Raw genomic sequence first — 13,027 nt, forward strand, 5'->3', positions numbered from 1 at the left:
TTCATATTTATTCGTATGTAGATCGAAGAATTTAAGTTACTTTTACACAATAGTATACGAGCTTCTAGCCAATCACGCGATAGTTAATAAATTTTAACCATCGACCTTTAAACTGTAAAGTTAAAATGTAAAACGTAGTACTATCTTTGATAACTTGCTCAGGTCTCGGTGTAATATTTACGTCGTGGTTAAAGGCTAAGTCAAGCATCGAGGTTGAGAGTTGGTATTCGTCATTCGAAGGTTAATGACACAATTTGTAAACGGAAACGATATTTATTCTGAAAAAAACTATGCGTTACGTAGTCTAGACGTATAGTAACACATATAAATGTTGAAGTATGAAATGTACTATGCCTGCGATCTAATCGTGCTTACTTTATCGTTTCAGACTGCTCTTAGTATTTTCTTCCAAGAAGCAGCGATACCTCCATGCGCGCAAGGACCTGGCACACATTTTGGTCAAGTAAGTGCACCGGTTTTTCTATCGAATATCGTTGTTGCATTTATTTATTTCAGCTCGATGACCTAGAAATTGCACCTGGCTTTAGATAGTTAGAATTTATGAACGTAAAATATTAACTTACAGATAAGTACAGTAGCATAAAGACATATCAATTCTCCGATTATCGCCGCTCTTTATCTTTACATTTCGTTCGTTCATTTATTCGTTGCGTGATTCGTTATCCATCTATTTTTTATTATACTCTATTTCCCCATACTCTGTTTGCGTTTTCCCTCTTTTCCCTACTCTCCTTCCATTTCCTTTCCATTCTCCACAACCTCTTTCGAAGATTGTTATCAGCACAGTAGAATTCCATTTATCTGAGCTCATCGAGGAACAAACAATTCGTGTAACTGGAGCTCTCGTAACAGGGATCTATTGATTCCGCTCACGACCTGTGATTTTTCGTTCGTACGAGGTTGGGTCGGAAATCGTAGTGCAACCGATGATCCGACGCGGAAAAACAACTCGGAAATATGGAATCAAACTTTTTCGTATAACGCTTCGATTCTGAGAAAAACGAACTTGAGTATTTGCCGAGTATACTTTAACTGGGCCAAGTACCGATTAGGTATCGGTAGACGATCAGCACAAGATTATCGTACACGTGAAAATAGGTAAAAAATGTTAAACTGTGATTTCTCTTTTAACGCTTTATTTTCAAGAAAATAAAGTTCCAACATATTTAACTACCAACTGGCCCGATACACGCGCACGATACATTCTCAAATTTATTTTTGAAAATTGAAAAATCTTCTTGCGAGAGAATTTCGCAATTTATAATTAGACTATGCTTGTACATTTTTGGGAAACGTAGGATTCGAACAATCTACAGAGTGCGTATAACGTGCAAAGATATAAACGATATTTAAAGTAGAACAGTTACTACGATATTTAGTAGACGAAACAAATTTCCATTTGGATCTCATTTCTTTAATTACATTCATAGAAACATAAAATTGCATAAACATCCGCGCTTTATTTATAGCCTCTAATACATTTCTGGCGTAAATGTATTTATTTACTTATTTATTGTCGCATCGATTAACCGTCATTATCGATCACGATTAAAATGAATTACGTAAGTCATAAGTTAGCGCAGTCGTTGCATGTACTCATTATATAATATCTTTTATCTATGTGTATGTATCAATATGTGTATGTAAGATAAAATACATAATAAAAGTAACGCCACTAGTTATTACATAGTTATTACACGATACAACAATTATACAGTTAACGTGGATTGTTGATATCGTTTAACAGGACATAAGATGTTCTGTTTCACGAGATAACGTTCATCTAGCGAACAATTCAATATTTCTGATATCGAATGAAATCTATCGAAAGACTCGCCTTTGGCCGTTCTCCGTGTTTTTGTCGTGTACCGACGTCTAATCGATACGAAACTATATTTCCGCGTGAAAAGCGTCGTCGTGTTCGTACTCGTTGGCGGCGGCGATCGCATCGGCTACGTTCCGTCTCTTTCTCCCTTTCCACTCGATTCTCTTTTATTTATGTCACGTGCAACGATCCACGACGCATCACGCGAATGATTTTATTCATTAGGTTCGTTGCGCGAATCGCGACGAGATCACGCGCGAGAAATGACATTTTTTCGTTGCCTTTCGTTCGCGCGATATCGTTTCGTCTCGATCGCTTGGTAAACGGCCATGCACCTCGAAATGTTAGCCATCTGTTTGTTGTTTTTCGTTGCACGCCCAGAATGCAATCTTTTATATATATTTCAGTATTTTCTCCTATTTTCATTTACCTCTTTTGGACGCGAATATCTGCATCATGCTATAGATAGATACCAGTTGGTAAATTGTCGGCTGCTTTTATCGATTTCCAATAATACGTCGATGGCTTGCTGCAACAAATATCCTATGTCCACTTTTAGCGTTCCCGAGAGAAACAGTTTTAAAAATTGAATGGTACTTGATAATTCGATAAATGCGTTTCGCATTTACCTTTATCGATGTTGGTACAAAATCGTGTGCAAGTTGCGCACTGATCCTTTTTAGGAAATTAAAAACGACAAAGATGAATTCTCGTTTCTTAATTTTTTTTTTTTATTTTCTCCTCGAAATAACTTTTACAAAAGCTCTTGGATCGTGCAATTATCAAACTGTGGATATTTGTGCGTTTATGGCGAATTAAAAACAAGCAAAACATACATGGGATATATGCAAACAAGTCGCAATTTACATTTCATTACCTATGTTTATAAATAATCACATATTTTCGTTCCCTATCAGGTTTAAAAAGAAATATGACAATAGAATTTTCTGATGATTTAAATTAGATATATAAGGTGGCTCAATTTTGACATCCTACGAGTAAAAATAAGGAAAGAATCATCATACTAACGAGCATATAAATGTTTTACTAACAGCTATAAAACGTTTGTAAATACAACACAGAACTGATGATGAAATAACGAACTGATTTTTCGCTATATGAAGCATGGAAATAGGTTAATGATATTTACAGCAGGTTTATCTCATGAGTGTACTACAAATTCTTTATTATCAACTCTTCCATACAATTTTCAAATTTTTATATTTTAATCGATTTTAACAATCAAGGAAAAATTTTGAACATTTTTAAGGAAACGTTTCTCGGAAAACTGAAACTTTCTCATATCTTGTACAAACTGTGATGGTATTTTTCACGCTGTTAAAATATAATTGGTCGAGAAAGATGGGAAGAACATAGCGGGGTTAAACCTGAAGTATATTAATTCTTGCCTCGCAAAATTTTTTCCCTCGGAGTTCCCCATGAATAAAAATGACGTGATGTGGCGTGATGTCTGGCGATCGCGGGGGCCAAGGAATCGATCCTCTTCAAGCTGTCCATCATTGAGGTTAATGTTCGTTTAACCATTCTATCAAACAGCACAACCAAACTTATTATTATTCTTGCTTCTCGGTATTATTCAATTATTTCGTATTTTCGTATTCATTTTTTAACCAAGCGTTCGCGCGAGCCTGTGTTTGTACGATATTATTTTTCGCAATTTACTCGTAGAATGTGTTGGCCACGTTTTATCTGCTTTTTATTATATTACTAGGTTTGAGTTTTTTCCATGTACCGTCAAAGTTATTTTGGCTCGTTCGGTTAATCGTATCTGATTTTGCATTGCGTAAAGTTTATGTAAGGCGTACATATACTTCTTGCTCTCTATTTTATATGGAGTTTTGCTTTATAGCATTGTAAAAAGGAAATGTTGCAGATAGAAGAAGCAATAAACTGCTACTTGAGTGTTGGAAATTACGCTCAATCTATTAACGCGTTGATTACTACGCGAATTTTATATATTTTCACTTAGAAGCTGTAATCGTTGATAGAAAAAGTTGAAAAAATATATATATATCAGACCATAACACTTAATTTGTGCGAGATATTATACCGTATTATTATTTATTGATAGCTCGTTTTTCCTTTCAGACGTCGAGGACCTTTGAGTTTTACATCCTCAAGTCTACTTTTCCCTAATAAGTAGTTACAGAATAGCTACTTATATATTAAAGTCGCAACAAGATGAACAAGATATTGATGTTAATATGTTCAAATTAATAGTATCATTTTATGCATATTGATGCATTTATAAATTTCATACAAAATAAATATATTACATTGAGTTTGCGCACTTTTTCTCGTATTCGTATAAATCATTTACATTGTTGAAATTAACGCAACGTTGGTTCTTAATGTTAACGAATAACGTGTAACGTACTGTTATACGTTATATACATTGCTATATTGTTATATACAATGTAGCTTAATGCGTTACTTAATGCTTCTTTTTTTATTGTTACAAAAAATTGTTCATTTCACAATGAACAGATATCTAGTTTTTATGCAAATTCATATGTACACGAATAGAGCTATAAATATGATATAATTTAGAAACGGATATAACGTACAAGTATAATTTTAAAAGTGGAATCTGGATAGGCAGTTGTCTTATTTACTAAATATTATAGCGAGTAACTATATTTTGCATTTATTTATACGTCCCTGCACGTTACGCGTATTCTGTCGTGTCCTCAAATTTCCTCTAAATGCATAAAAATTCGGAGTCTAAAAATAAGCATAGCCGCAGTAGATGTACGTAGATTATTAATTGATTTACCGCTATCTTTACAAGACACCTTCTAATCAGTGATTTCATACACGGCTTATGCACGACGATGGTTTAGTACGTTTTTGTGCATCGTCACGTAACGCGAGGGAAGTGCGCAACATTCGACTCATCGATTTGGCTCAAACTTTGCGCACGTTGTACGTCCTGTATAATAATGCGTTAAATTGGCGACAGATATTATTAAACATTAAACGAAGCATCGTATTGCACGAGACGATCAAATTGAGCGAATATTTATTTCAAGATAAAAATCAGTCACTTCTTCGTAGTTTTTCGTTTATTTTTATAAATATTCTATTCATATTAATTGTATTAATTAATTGCAAATATATCTGTAATATAAATCTATAACTTACTATTTGATTTCCTCAGGTACAGAATAGGATTTTTTTTTAGAAAAACATGAACGATATCTCTCCGACTTAGGCAACCTTGAATCTCATTTAAATAAGTAGCAGTTTTATGTATTGCTTGCCTTTCGGCATTGCAACATGTTTTATATACGCCGTACGAATCTCATTTGTAATTTATTTATCTCAAACTTATAATAAACTTTGTAGCAAATAAAACGGCGAAGAACTAATTATGCGAAATTTCTGATTAATTTTATAACGTGCAATTCACATAAGTCTTGTTATTTTGAAGGCGCAACATCGAATGAACATTAGAATATTCATATATTCCTAAAGAAATAATATAAATAGCACATATACATATATACCTATGTAAATATATTCATACCAGCAGAGATAAACCTGCATGGAGATTTCAAACCTTCAATAAAAAAAGAAAAAAGGAATATTATTTTATTTAAATGAGCCGATTAGAATTAGAATTTCGTGACAAAAATATGCGGAAACCAACAGGCTGAATAGTACAAGCATACCGATATTGAATAAAAACTACCTGTTTGTCTCAACATTTAACACCTCAAGTTATTTTAATTACTCCTACGTAAATTACATAGAAGTATAATATATCGTATTTAAATCACATCATTGAAAACGAAGTAAGAAATCAATAATCATTAAATTAACTTATTTTGATTAGATTCATCGATAAAAATCAAACTATTCATTATCGTTGTCTGACATTTTTTTTAGATCGATTCGATTTGCCATTATCTATTTGCTGTCGAGTTATACACATTAGATATATGACAAATAGACAGCGGATGTGCATACATTTGTTAATCAAAGTAATATAAACAACGTTCTGGTTTTGATTCTCTGTACATAGAAAAAGAGTATTTAGGATATTTACGTTTGAAAAGATACTTAAAATTTTACGATTTTTAAAATTACGTTTAAAAGATATTTCGATTTTAATTTTACCCGAAATTTAGTCTATGTTTTGCATTATTATAAGATGTAAGCACGCGTGTATAGCATGTGATAGGAAAAATTATACAACATTTTCGAGATACATATCTTCATATTGGGTTGGCAATTGAGTGATTGCGGGTTTTTTCATTAAATGGTATTGACAAAATCCGCAATCACTTAGTTGCTAACCCAATACATAAACTGTAATGTGAATGGGACGAAAACAGCAATTTATTTAGTATGAGTGGATATTCTTTTCTTCCGGTTAGTGTGTAACGGTTTGTTTTTATAAGTTCAAATAGAAATATAGACGCGCCTTCTTCAGATAAAAATTGATCGAATCAGATAATTATTACGATTAGAATTGTTACATTTTTTAATTTATCACCAATAACCGACACTATTAAAGACAAAAAAAAAAAGAACACAAGGCTATTGCCCTGTGATTTTTCTCGTTTGTCATTTGCTTAATTAAGCAAGATTAAAATAACTTTTAAACCGATTTTAGACCTAAATACTTTAATATTTTTTATAGAGAATTCAAAGATCCATTGATCGATGTAAAAAACGATTTATAATTTTATTCGAAGAAGAAAATTTAAAAATATTCGGAACGTCACTATTTTTGGAGCGGACACGTACGCTACATCACTCATTGTACGATACCGTTTCATTTTGCCTGATCAAATTCTGTTCTACCTTTCATCGTTCTAGAATGTCCAGTCGTGCGGGACACCCAGTATAATACCTTGTTATTATTATTGAAAACTACTGACAATGAGCCTACGTAGAACAACTTCCTCATTCGCTGTAAAGCTCTCTCCTTACATCGGTCGTTCTATAAGAGTTCCAACGTGGATAAATATTTGGAAATAATTGCGAATCCGAAGGAAAAGATGCGAGACTCGCAACTAATGTAAAATAACGTGCAACGATTATGCAGAGTTCAAAGTTTAAAAAATAGTGTACGCGACTCAGATGTTCAGAAGATCATCGAGCAACTTCGGTTTTAACTGCTGAAAATTCCACCAAAGCTCGTGGTACAAACAAAGTTAGGCGAGTTCTGTTTCGAGATAGAACAAGAATTTGAAATAATTGCAAGAATAAAAAATAATTGCGAAAGATTAAAAGTCACATCGGAAGCTTCTTCATACGAGAAAATAGTTTACAACTTTTTAGCTTGTTAATACTAGAACTACCACGCCAGTCAAATTGATTGGTTTTACGATTTTACTTTAAAATTCCTACTTCATGTTATATTTTTTCCGCAATGATGTAATCACTTTCGCAACGATAATTAAAAGAATAATGTAATGAGTTTTATTTTTATTTTTTTTTTTTTATATATATATATACAAATTTAAAATAATTTTGTATCAAGGCTACTTATATCAATACCAGTCAAAATGACTGGTACGTGTCAAAGTGTGAAAGGGTGTTACAATCTGTTTGTCGAACCCCAATTAACCAGTTTCCTCGTTTTGTACAACTTGCCACACGTTTTGAAAATTTTTACTGCGTATCATTCAATACGATGACATCAGTTATCAGGAGAATACCGGATCGATCGCTAGATCGCTAGATACTAACACTAGCAATACATCAATCAAAATGACTGGTTCTACAATTTTATAAATGTGCCAACCCTCGTTTAGGGGTCATGAACCAAGATGAATTAATAATACCAAAAATGCACTGCATAACACGGAATTCCTTCTGTAAGAAAGTAATAAATCAATAAATATAAAAATATTCTGTTATTACGTATTTTTTAAAGACCAGTCATTTTGACCGGTTTTGGTAGAAATAATTTCGTGTTAACTATTGGTAGTTCTAATGTTAAATATACAGACCTATGTATTCAAGCTACTCTGTGCTACTTTGTGACTAGGCAGAAGCGAATGATTATTGACAGGAAGTTATTCCACATGCGAATATACGCTGACTCACGACGGTATTTGCACATCTGTTTATATCGCAAGTAGAATCTCGCTTATCCAAACTGATTGAAAAACAAAGCAGTTCGGATAGCTATGCTTTCAAAGTCTTCTTATTAGTTCAAATCGTTCGAACAGAGGATTTAGCCTTGCTGTTCGCGCTTCATCATCTTCATAGACTCATATTAGACATGTCGATGCTAACAGTACGCTACTATGCAACGCTCATTGTAAAGTAATGTGCACCTGTCCGCGAAACAACAGCGTACCATTTTCGTCGCTATGCGTTTTCGTCACGATGACTGGCGTTAAAGCGTCGTCTACACCGACAGACACTCTCTGTATACATTATCCGTCGACGGTCGCCAGAAAATGTAACCTAGACTGTCTACAGGCGACGACATTTATCTGCTAAAACTGAACCGGGTATCCGGATATACCTCGATGTCGATCAGTCGAAAATACGCCACAGATGGAACACACGGATTATTGAAATGTATCTTTGCAGAAATGTGGCTATCGCCTAAAGCGATCGGTCCCTTTTCAGTACGAAAAAGAGTACTTTAAACTTTTGAAATTCTGACTTTGAAATACGTACGTCCCCGCTTTTAGAATCGGATATCGTATAGATATAAATAATTAATATCGTAACGAAATAACAACGAGAAAGATTTCTACCATAAAATATTACACGTATGTTTGATTATTAACATTTAACAGAAACCCAGTATCTAATGATTTTATTTGTGTTTTTCGACTGTTGGACAAATTTGTTTCTTTGGTGTTAATAAGTGTTTCATATATAACATAAAGCGTAATAAGTTTATTGTAATACATTTTATAATAACATTTATAATAATAACAATAAAACTTTTATGGGGAATTTCAAGAAAGATCGATCAACGTATTAGAAAATATATGGTTCTGAGATAAAAATAATGTTGACCTTTGCTCTATTTCCGAACGATTCTTTACGACGCGTGACTTCATTACGTGACTTTGCAGTGATTTCGACAAACGGCGTGTATTTTCAAATTTTCTACTTTCACCGTTTCTTGTCACCGTATCAAGTACCGTGTCATAAATCTCAGCGTCGCACAGCGGAATCGTTACTTCCCAAACTAGATAAAATGCATATTTTTTCTGAGAGTTTTTGCCCGCACGCGTCTCTCGTGTCTTCCATCTCAGTGGATAATAAAATACTTGACTGCGGACGTGCATTTTATTGGGATTCTCCCTGACGCGTGTCTGCCGATAATTGTCAGTCGGTGTGGACGTGGTTTTATCCGCGAGCTGTCTTTCCGCTTAAATGTTGTCTCCCGTCGTCCGTGGATTTTGCAGGAAAGATGCTGTTTGTCTGCGACATGTGTCTGCCTGCAACTGATGAGCAAACGCTCGTAGAAAACACTGTAAATGCGAAAAAACTAGTTTTTCATAATAAACCTTATCCAAATTAATGTTACCGAAATTCATAAAAAAAAAGTCTATAGAAAAGCCCATATATGACAGAGGTGTCCCTTATTTGTAAAGAAAACTCAATATTTCATTCATTTAAGCAGACGATATAGACAAAAGCCAAGAAACAATCAACTAATGTTCATTGGTGCTTAATATTTTAATATTTCTATTGTGACATCATTGGTAACTATTTAGAAAGGAAGATTGCATTTAAATTCTATATCACGTTAGTATATCTCGTTAGCACGTAGAACACTTTCCTATAAAAGATACAGATTGTTCAATGTTGGCGCTCACACAGTGTTTTCTACAAACACTCTTCAATCGTCTGCCAGTGTGAACTTAGCTTAAGATCGTCAGTAGCGAGACGTACGTAACTATAATTTAGGATGAAGGCGTCTCGCTGGTTGCTAGACGTTTTAATAATAAGACAGAATATATCTTACTGTACGCCTCGTAGACTCAACATCGCTCATAGACGTATCGTCACGTTTTAATAGACAACAAACAAACGTTTACGCTTGTACGAAGCGACGCTTCGTGGACAGTGCCCCGCAGGTGTTGGAATTTCGATTGTTCCTCCTTTGACAGATAGAATTTATTTTGAAGAAGGACAAATGATCGCGTGTATGTAAATATTTCTATTATAGGAATAAAGGTCAATTTACGCTATACGGCGCGGACCGTTACGTAACGGCAACGTCACGACAAAACATTGAAACATACGTTTTAAATGAGACCGTTCACACTATTCGTCACCGACCGGTACGTGACGTTGCGGTTACGTGACGGTCTGTGCTTAAAGAGGCTCAGAATTAATTTGTTCGTATAAACAAGCTGCGGATAAACGAGGTTTTACCGCGCGTGTTATATAAAACATTTTGAAATCTCATTAGCACCGTAATGAGAGCGTAACTTCATCAGCACTGTCATGAGACCGGAATGAGTCGTAACTATACGGTCAAATTTGAAAATGTATATAAAAGTGACATGATGTCTATCACAGCTATATATTTAGTAAAAACTTAGTATACGATACGAATAATCAAGTTAAGCGTATAATAAGCGTTAAATATAGCCCCATTGAATATTGAGGTTTATTAACCCTTTAAGTGTTTTATTTTGAACGCGTGCACCTGTGTGCGTAATTATTCTTAAGAGCGATGATGAGTGCACTTGACGAAAAAAAAAGAGTAAAGAACACTCTTGTAAAATTGAAATAAATTCTAACGAGATGGCAAATTTTTCTAATTTGCCTATTTTTTTGAAAAATTTATATTTTTATTGTTCAAATATTCACTAATACCAATTTTAAATTTGGTTAATATATATTTATAATACTGGATATTTGGAATTACAAATATTTTTATGCTGAATAATCAAATATATCAATAGTTGGAAGATAAGAATTATAAATTATAAATTTATAATTGTGTATCAGCCACAACATTAAGATCTTAAAAATCTTCATATATACTTCTGCAGTATATTCTAAGTAGTATTATAGTCTGTAGTATATACTGCAATATTCATACTACATATTACCAGAAATGTACCAAAATATTCCAGATACTATACGAGCGTTGGTGTACATGCCACACATTTATGCCACGGTTGCTAAGCTAATCGATAAAGAGTTGCTTGTATTTTGTAAGCTCCGTGATTTCACCACAAACTCTCCAATTACATGCGTTTCCTTGACGATTCATTAAGCATTACAGAAGCTGAACGATAACATTGTATTCGGAACTTCACGCAGTTTACGATACAAGCCTGATATTTGCTATCTGATATTTTTCTAGCTTGCCCTTTGAAATCAACAGAAAAAATAAATATTTCTCCTTTCTTCAACCTTCAAACCGACATCAACCGGCATTGGAATATCTTTTTTTTCTTCAAGTCTTTTGTGTAGCGTTTTAGGTTTGACGCGATGAAAACTATTAATGATGATTTGTATCGCGTAAAGTTACAGATATATATATATATATATATATATATATGTCGGAGATGAAAGAACGCCGGAGCTCCTCCTTGGATTCGCGGGAACACCGCAACTCTGTAACTTAGATTAAACAAATGCCGCTCCGATTGTTCGAGATTTATGATCATGAGCTTGGGCTCGAGGCGACAATCAGTCGCCGAACGTAGCCGCGGTCAAAGGGATGAACGTTTTATCTAACAAAGGCACAGAGTAACTCTATACCTCTCCTTAAAAGAAATAGTCGTAGCGACACGTGGCAGTAAATACTTCAATAGTTTCTATCCCGCGGCCCGCCACACGCAGATTTCGTCCTCCGAGTAAGATGATCGCCGGGTGTCGGCATGCCTTTGTGGCGTATGTTTAGCTAACGTGAGGACCCGCTATAGATCTTAAGATTTAGTCAAGCGAAGTCCGTCAAATAGACTTTGTTGCAACTACGGGAAGATAGGAGAAACCTATCCTCCACGAGCGTTGCCCCCCGTCAACAACCTCCCCTCAAGGGCGGCCAGCATCTCTTTCAAAACGCCGATATGGAGATCGACCAATTAGCAATAGCGCTAATTTCCCTCACCTTTGGAACGAAAGCTTTCTTTGACGAATCCGAGGATCTCATGTCCTTAGACCCACCCATTATAGTTTTCCTCGACGGCATCGTCGAGACGGAGAGTCACTCTCCGGTACGATCTCGACGACGATTCAAGTAACTCTCGGATACGTAGTGATGGCCCCACGCATTAACATTGAGTACAACTTAGACGCTAAAGAAGCGTAGAGTTCGTCATCCCGTTGACCGTGGATTCGTTATTGAGCCTAGGATCATTGTCATTAGCTTCTCGAGTATCAATTTATCGCGATTACTTGTCCAATTCCAACATGGTCATGTTTGCACTAGTAAATATCTCCTCTATTGCATAGTGATCACGTCTAGTGTCAATAGGAATTCGTTTACGCCCTTAACCCTAACTCTAATCGTAACGCCAACCCGACATATATATATATATATATATATATATATATATATATATATATATATATATGTTTTTTAACTTTTTTTAAATATAATATTTTAAAATAATATATATATACATTATTACTGCATAATGCACATCCCTTACATGCAAGATATTATGATACAAAACAACTCGAAGAATTCTTTTGACATACACATATATGTTTTCTACACTTAACTATATATATAAAATAGTTTATATATATAAATAAATAAAAAAAACCATGTATATATATATATAAGAGTAGAAAGTATATACGTGTCAAAAAAATTCTTCGAGTTTTTATATCATAATATTTTACATGTAAGGGATGTACATTATGCAGTCTTTTGTGATTGATCGTAACTACAACAATAGCAAAATAATTACAAATCTCTCTTTCTGTAAACGTATAACGGAATCGTAATATTAGGTCATCCCATAAGTTCGTGCCGACTTTTGTGTATACATTTCATATTTTAAAGAAAAACAAGAGAACTTTTATCGAGACGGAATAATGGCCCTATCAAAAAAATGGGAAGAAGTTGTACAACGAGAGGGGAATTACATTTTTTCATGAAACTGAATGGTATGTAAACAATCTTAACATATATAACCGCTCGAAAAACGACACGAACTTATGGGATGACCTAATATATGCAGATTCTGTAGAAACGAATTA

The 13,027-nt window shown here is 34.3% G+C and overlaps 1 protein-coding gene and 1 long non-coding RNA gene across 3 annotated transcripts in view; one reads left to right on the top strand and one right to left on the bottom strand.

Annotated features, from left to right (window-relative positions):
- LOC100643555 (UBA-like domain-containing protein 2) overlaps positions 1-13,027 on the top strand; it is an 82,906-nt gene that overhangs the window by 30,082 nt on the left and 39,797 nt on the right. For both annotated transcript variants that reach the window (XM_048409110.1, XM_003403299.4), the window contains exon 2: positions 389-463. In XM_048409110.1, the coding sequence (XP_048265067.1) occupies positions 389-463 (75 nt within the window). The remainder of the gene's footprint in view (positions 1-388; positions 464-13,027) is intronic.
- On the bottom strand, positions 8,621-10,465 carry LOC125385741. Its single transcript, XR_007225319.1, has 2 exons — positions 9,822-10,465; positions 8,621-9,297 (listed from the first exon to the last, which is right to left on the bottom strand). It is a non-coding gene; the product is annotated as an uncharacterized LOC125385741 (long non-coding RNA).

Source organism: Bombus terrestris, chromosome 10 (assembly GCF_910591885.1).
Source record: "Bombus terrestris chromosome 10, iyBomTerr1.2, whole genome shotgun sequence".
NCBI classification, from domain to species: domain Eukaryota; kingdom Metazoa; phylum Arthropoda; class Insecta; order Hymenoptera; family Apidae; genus Bombus; species Bombus terrestris.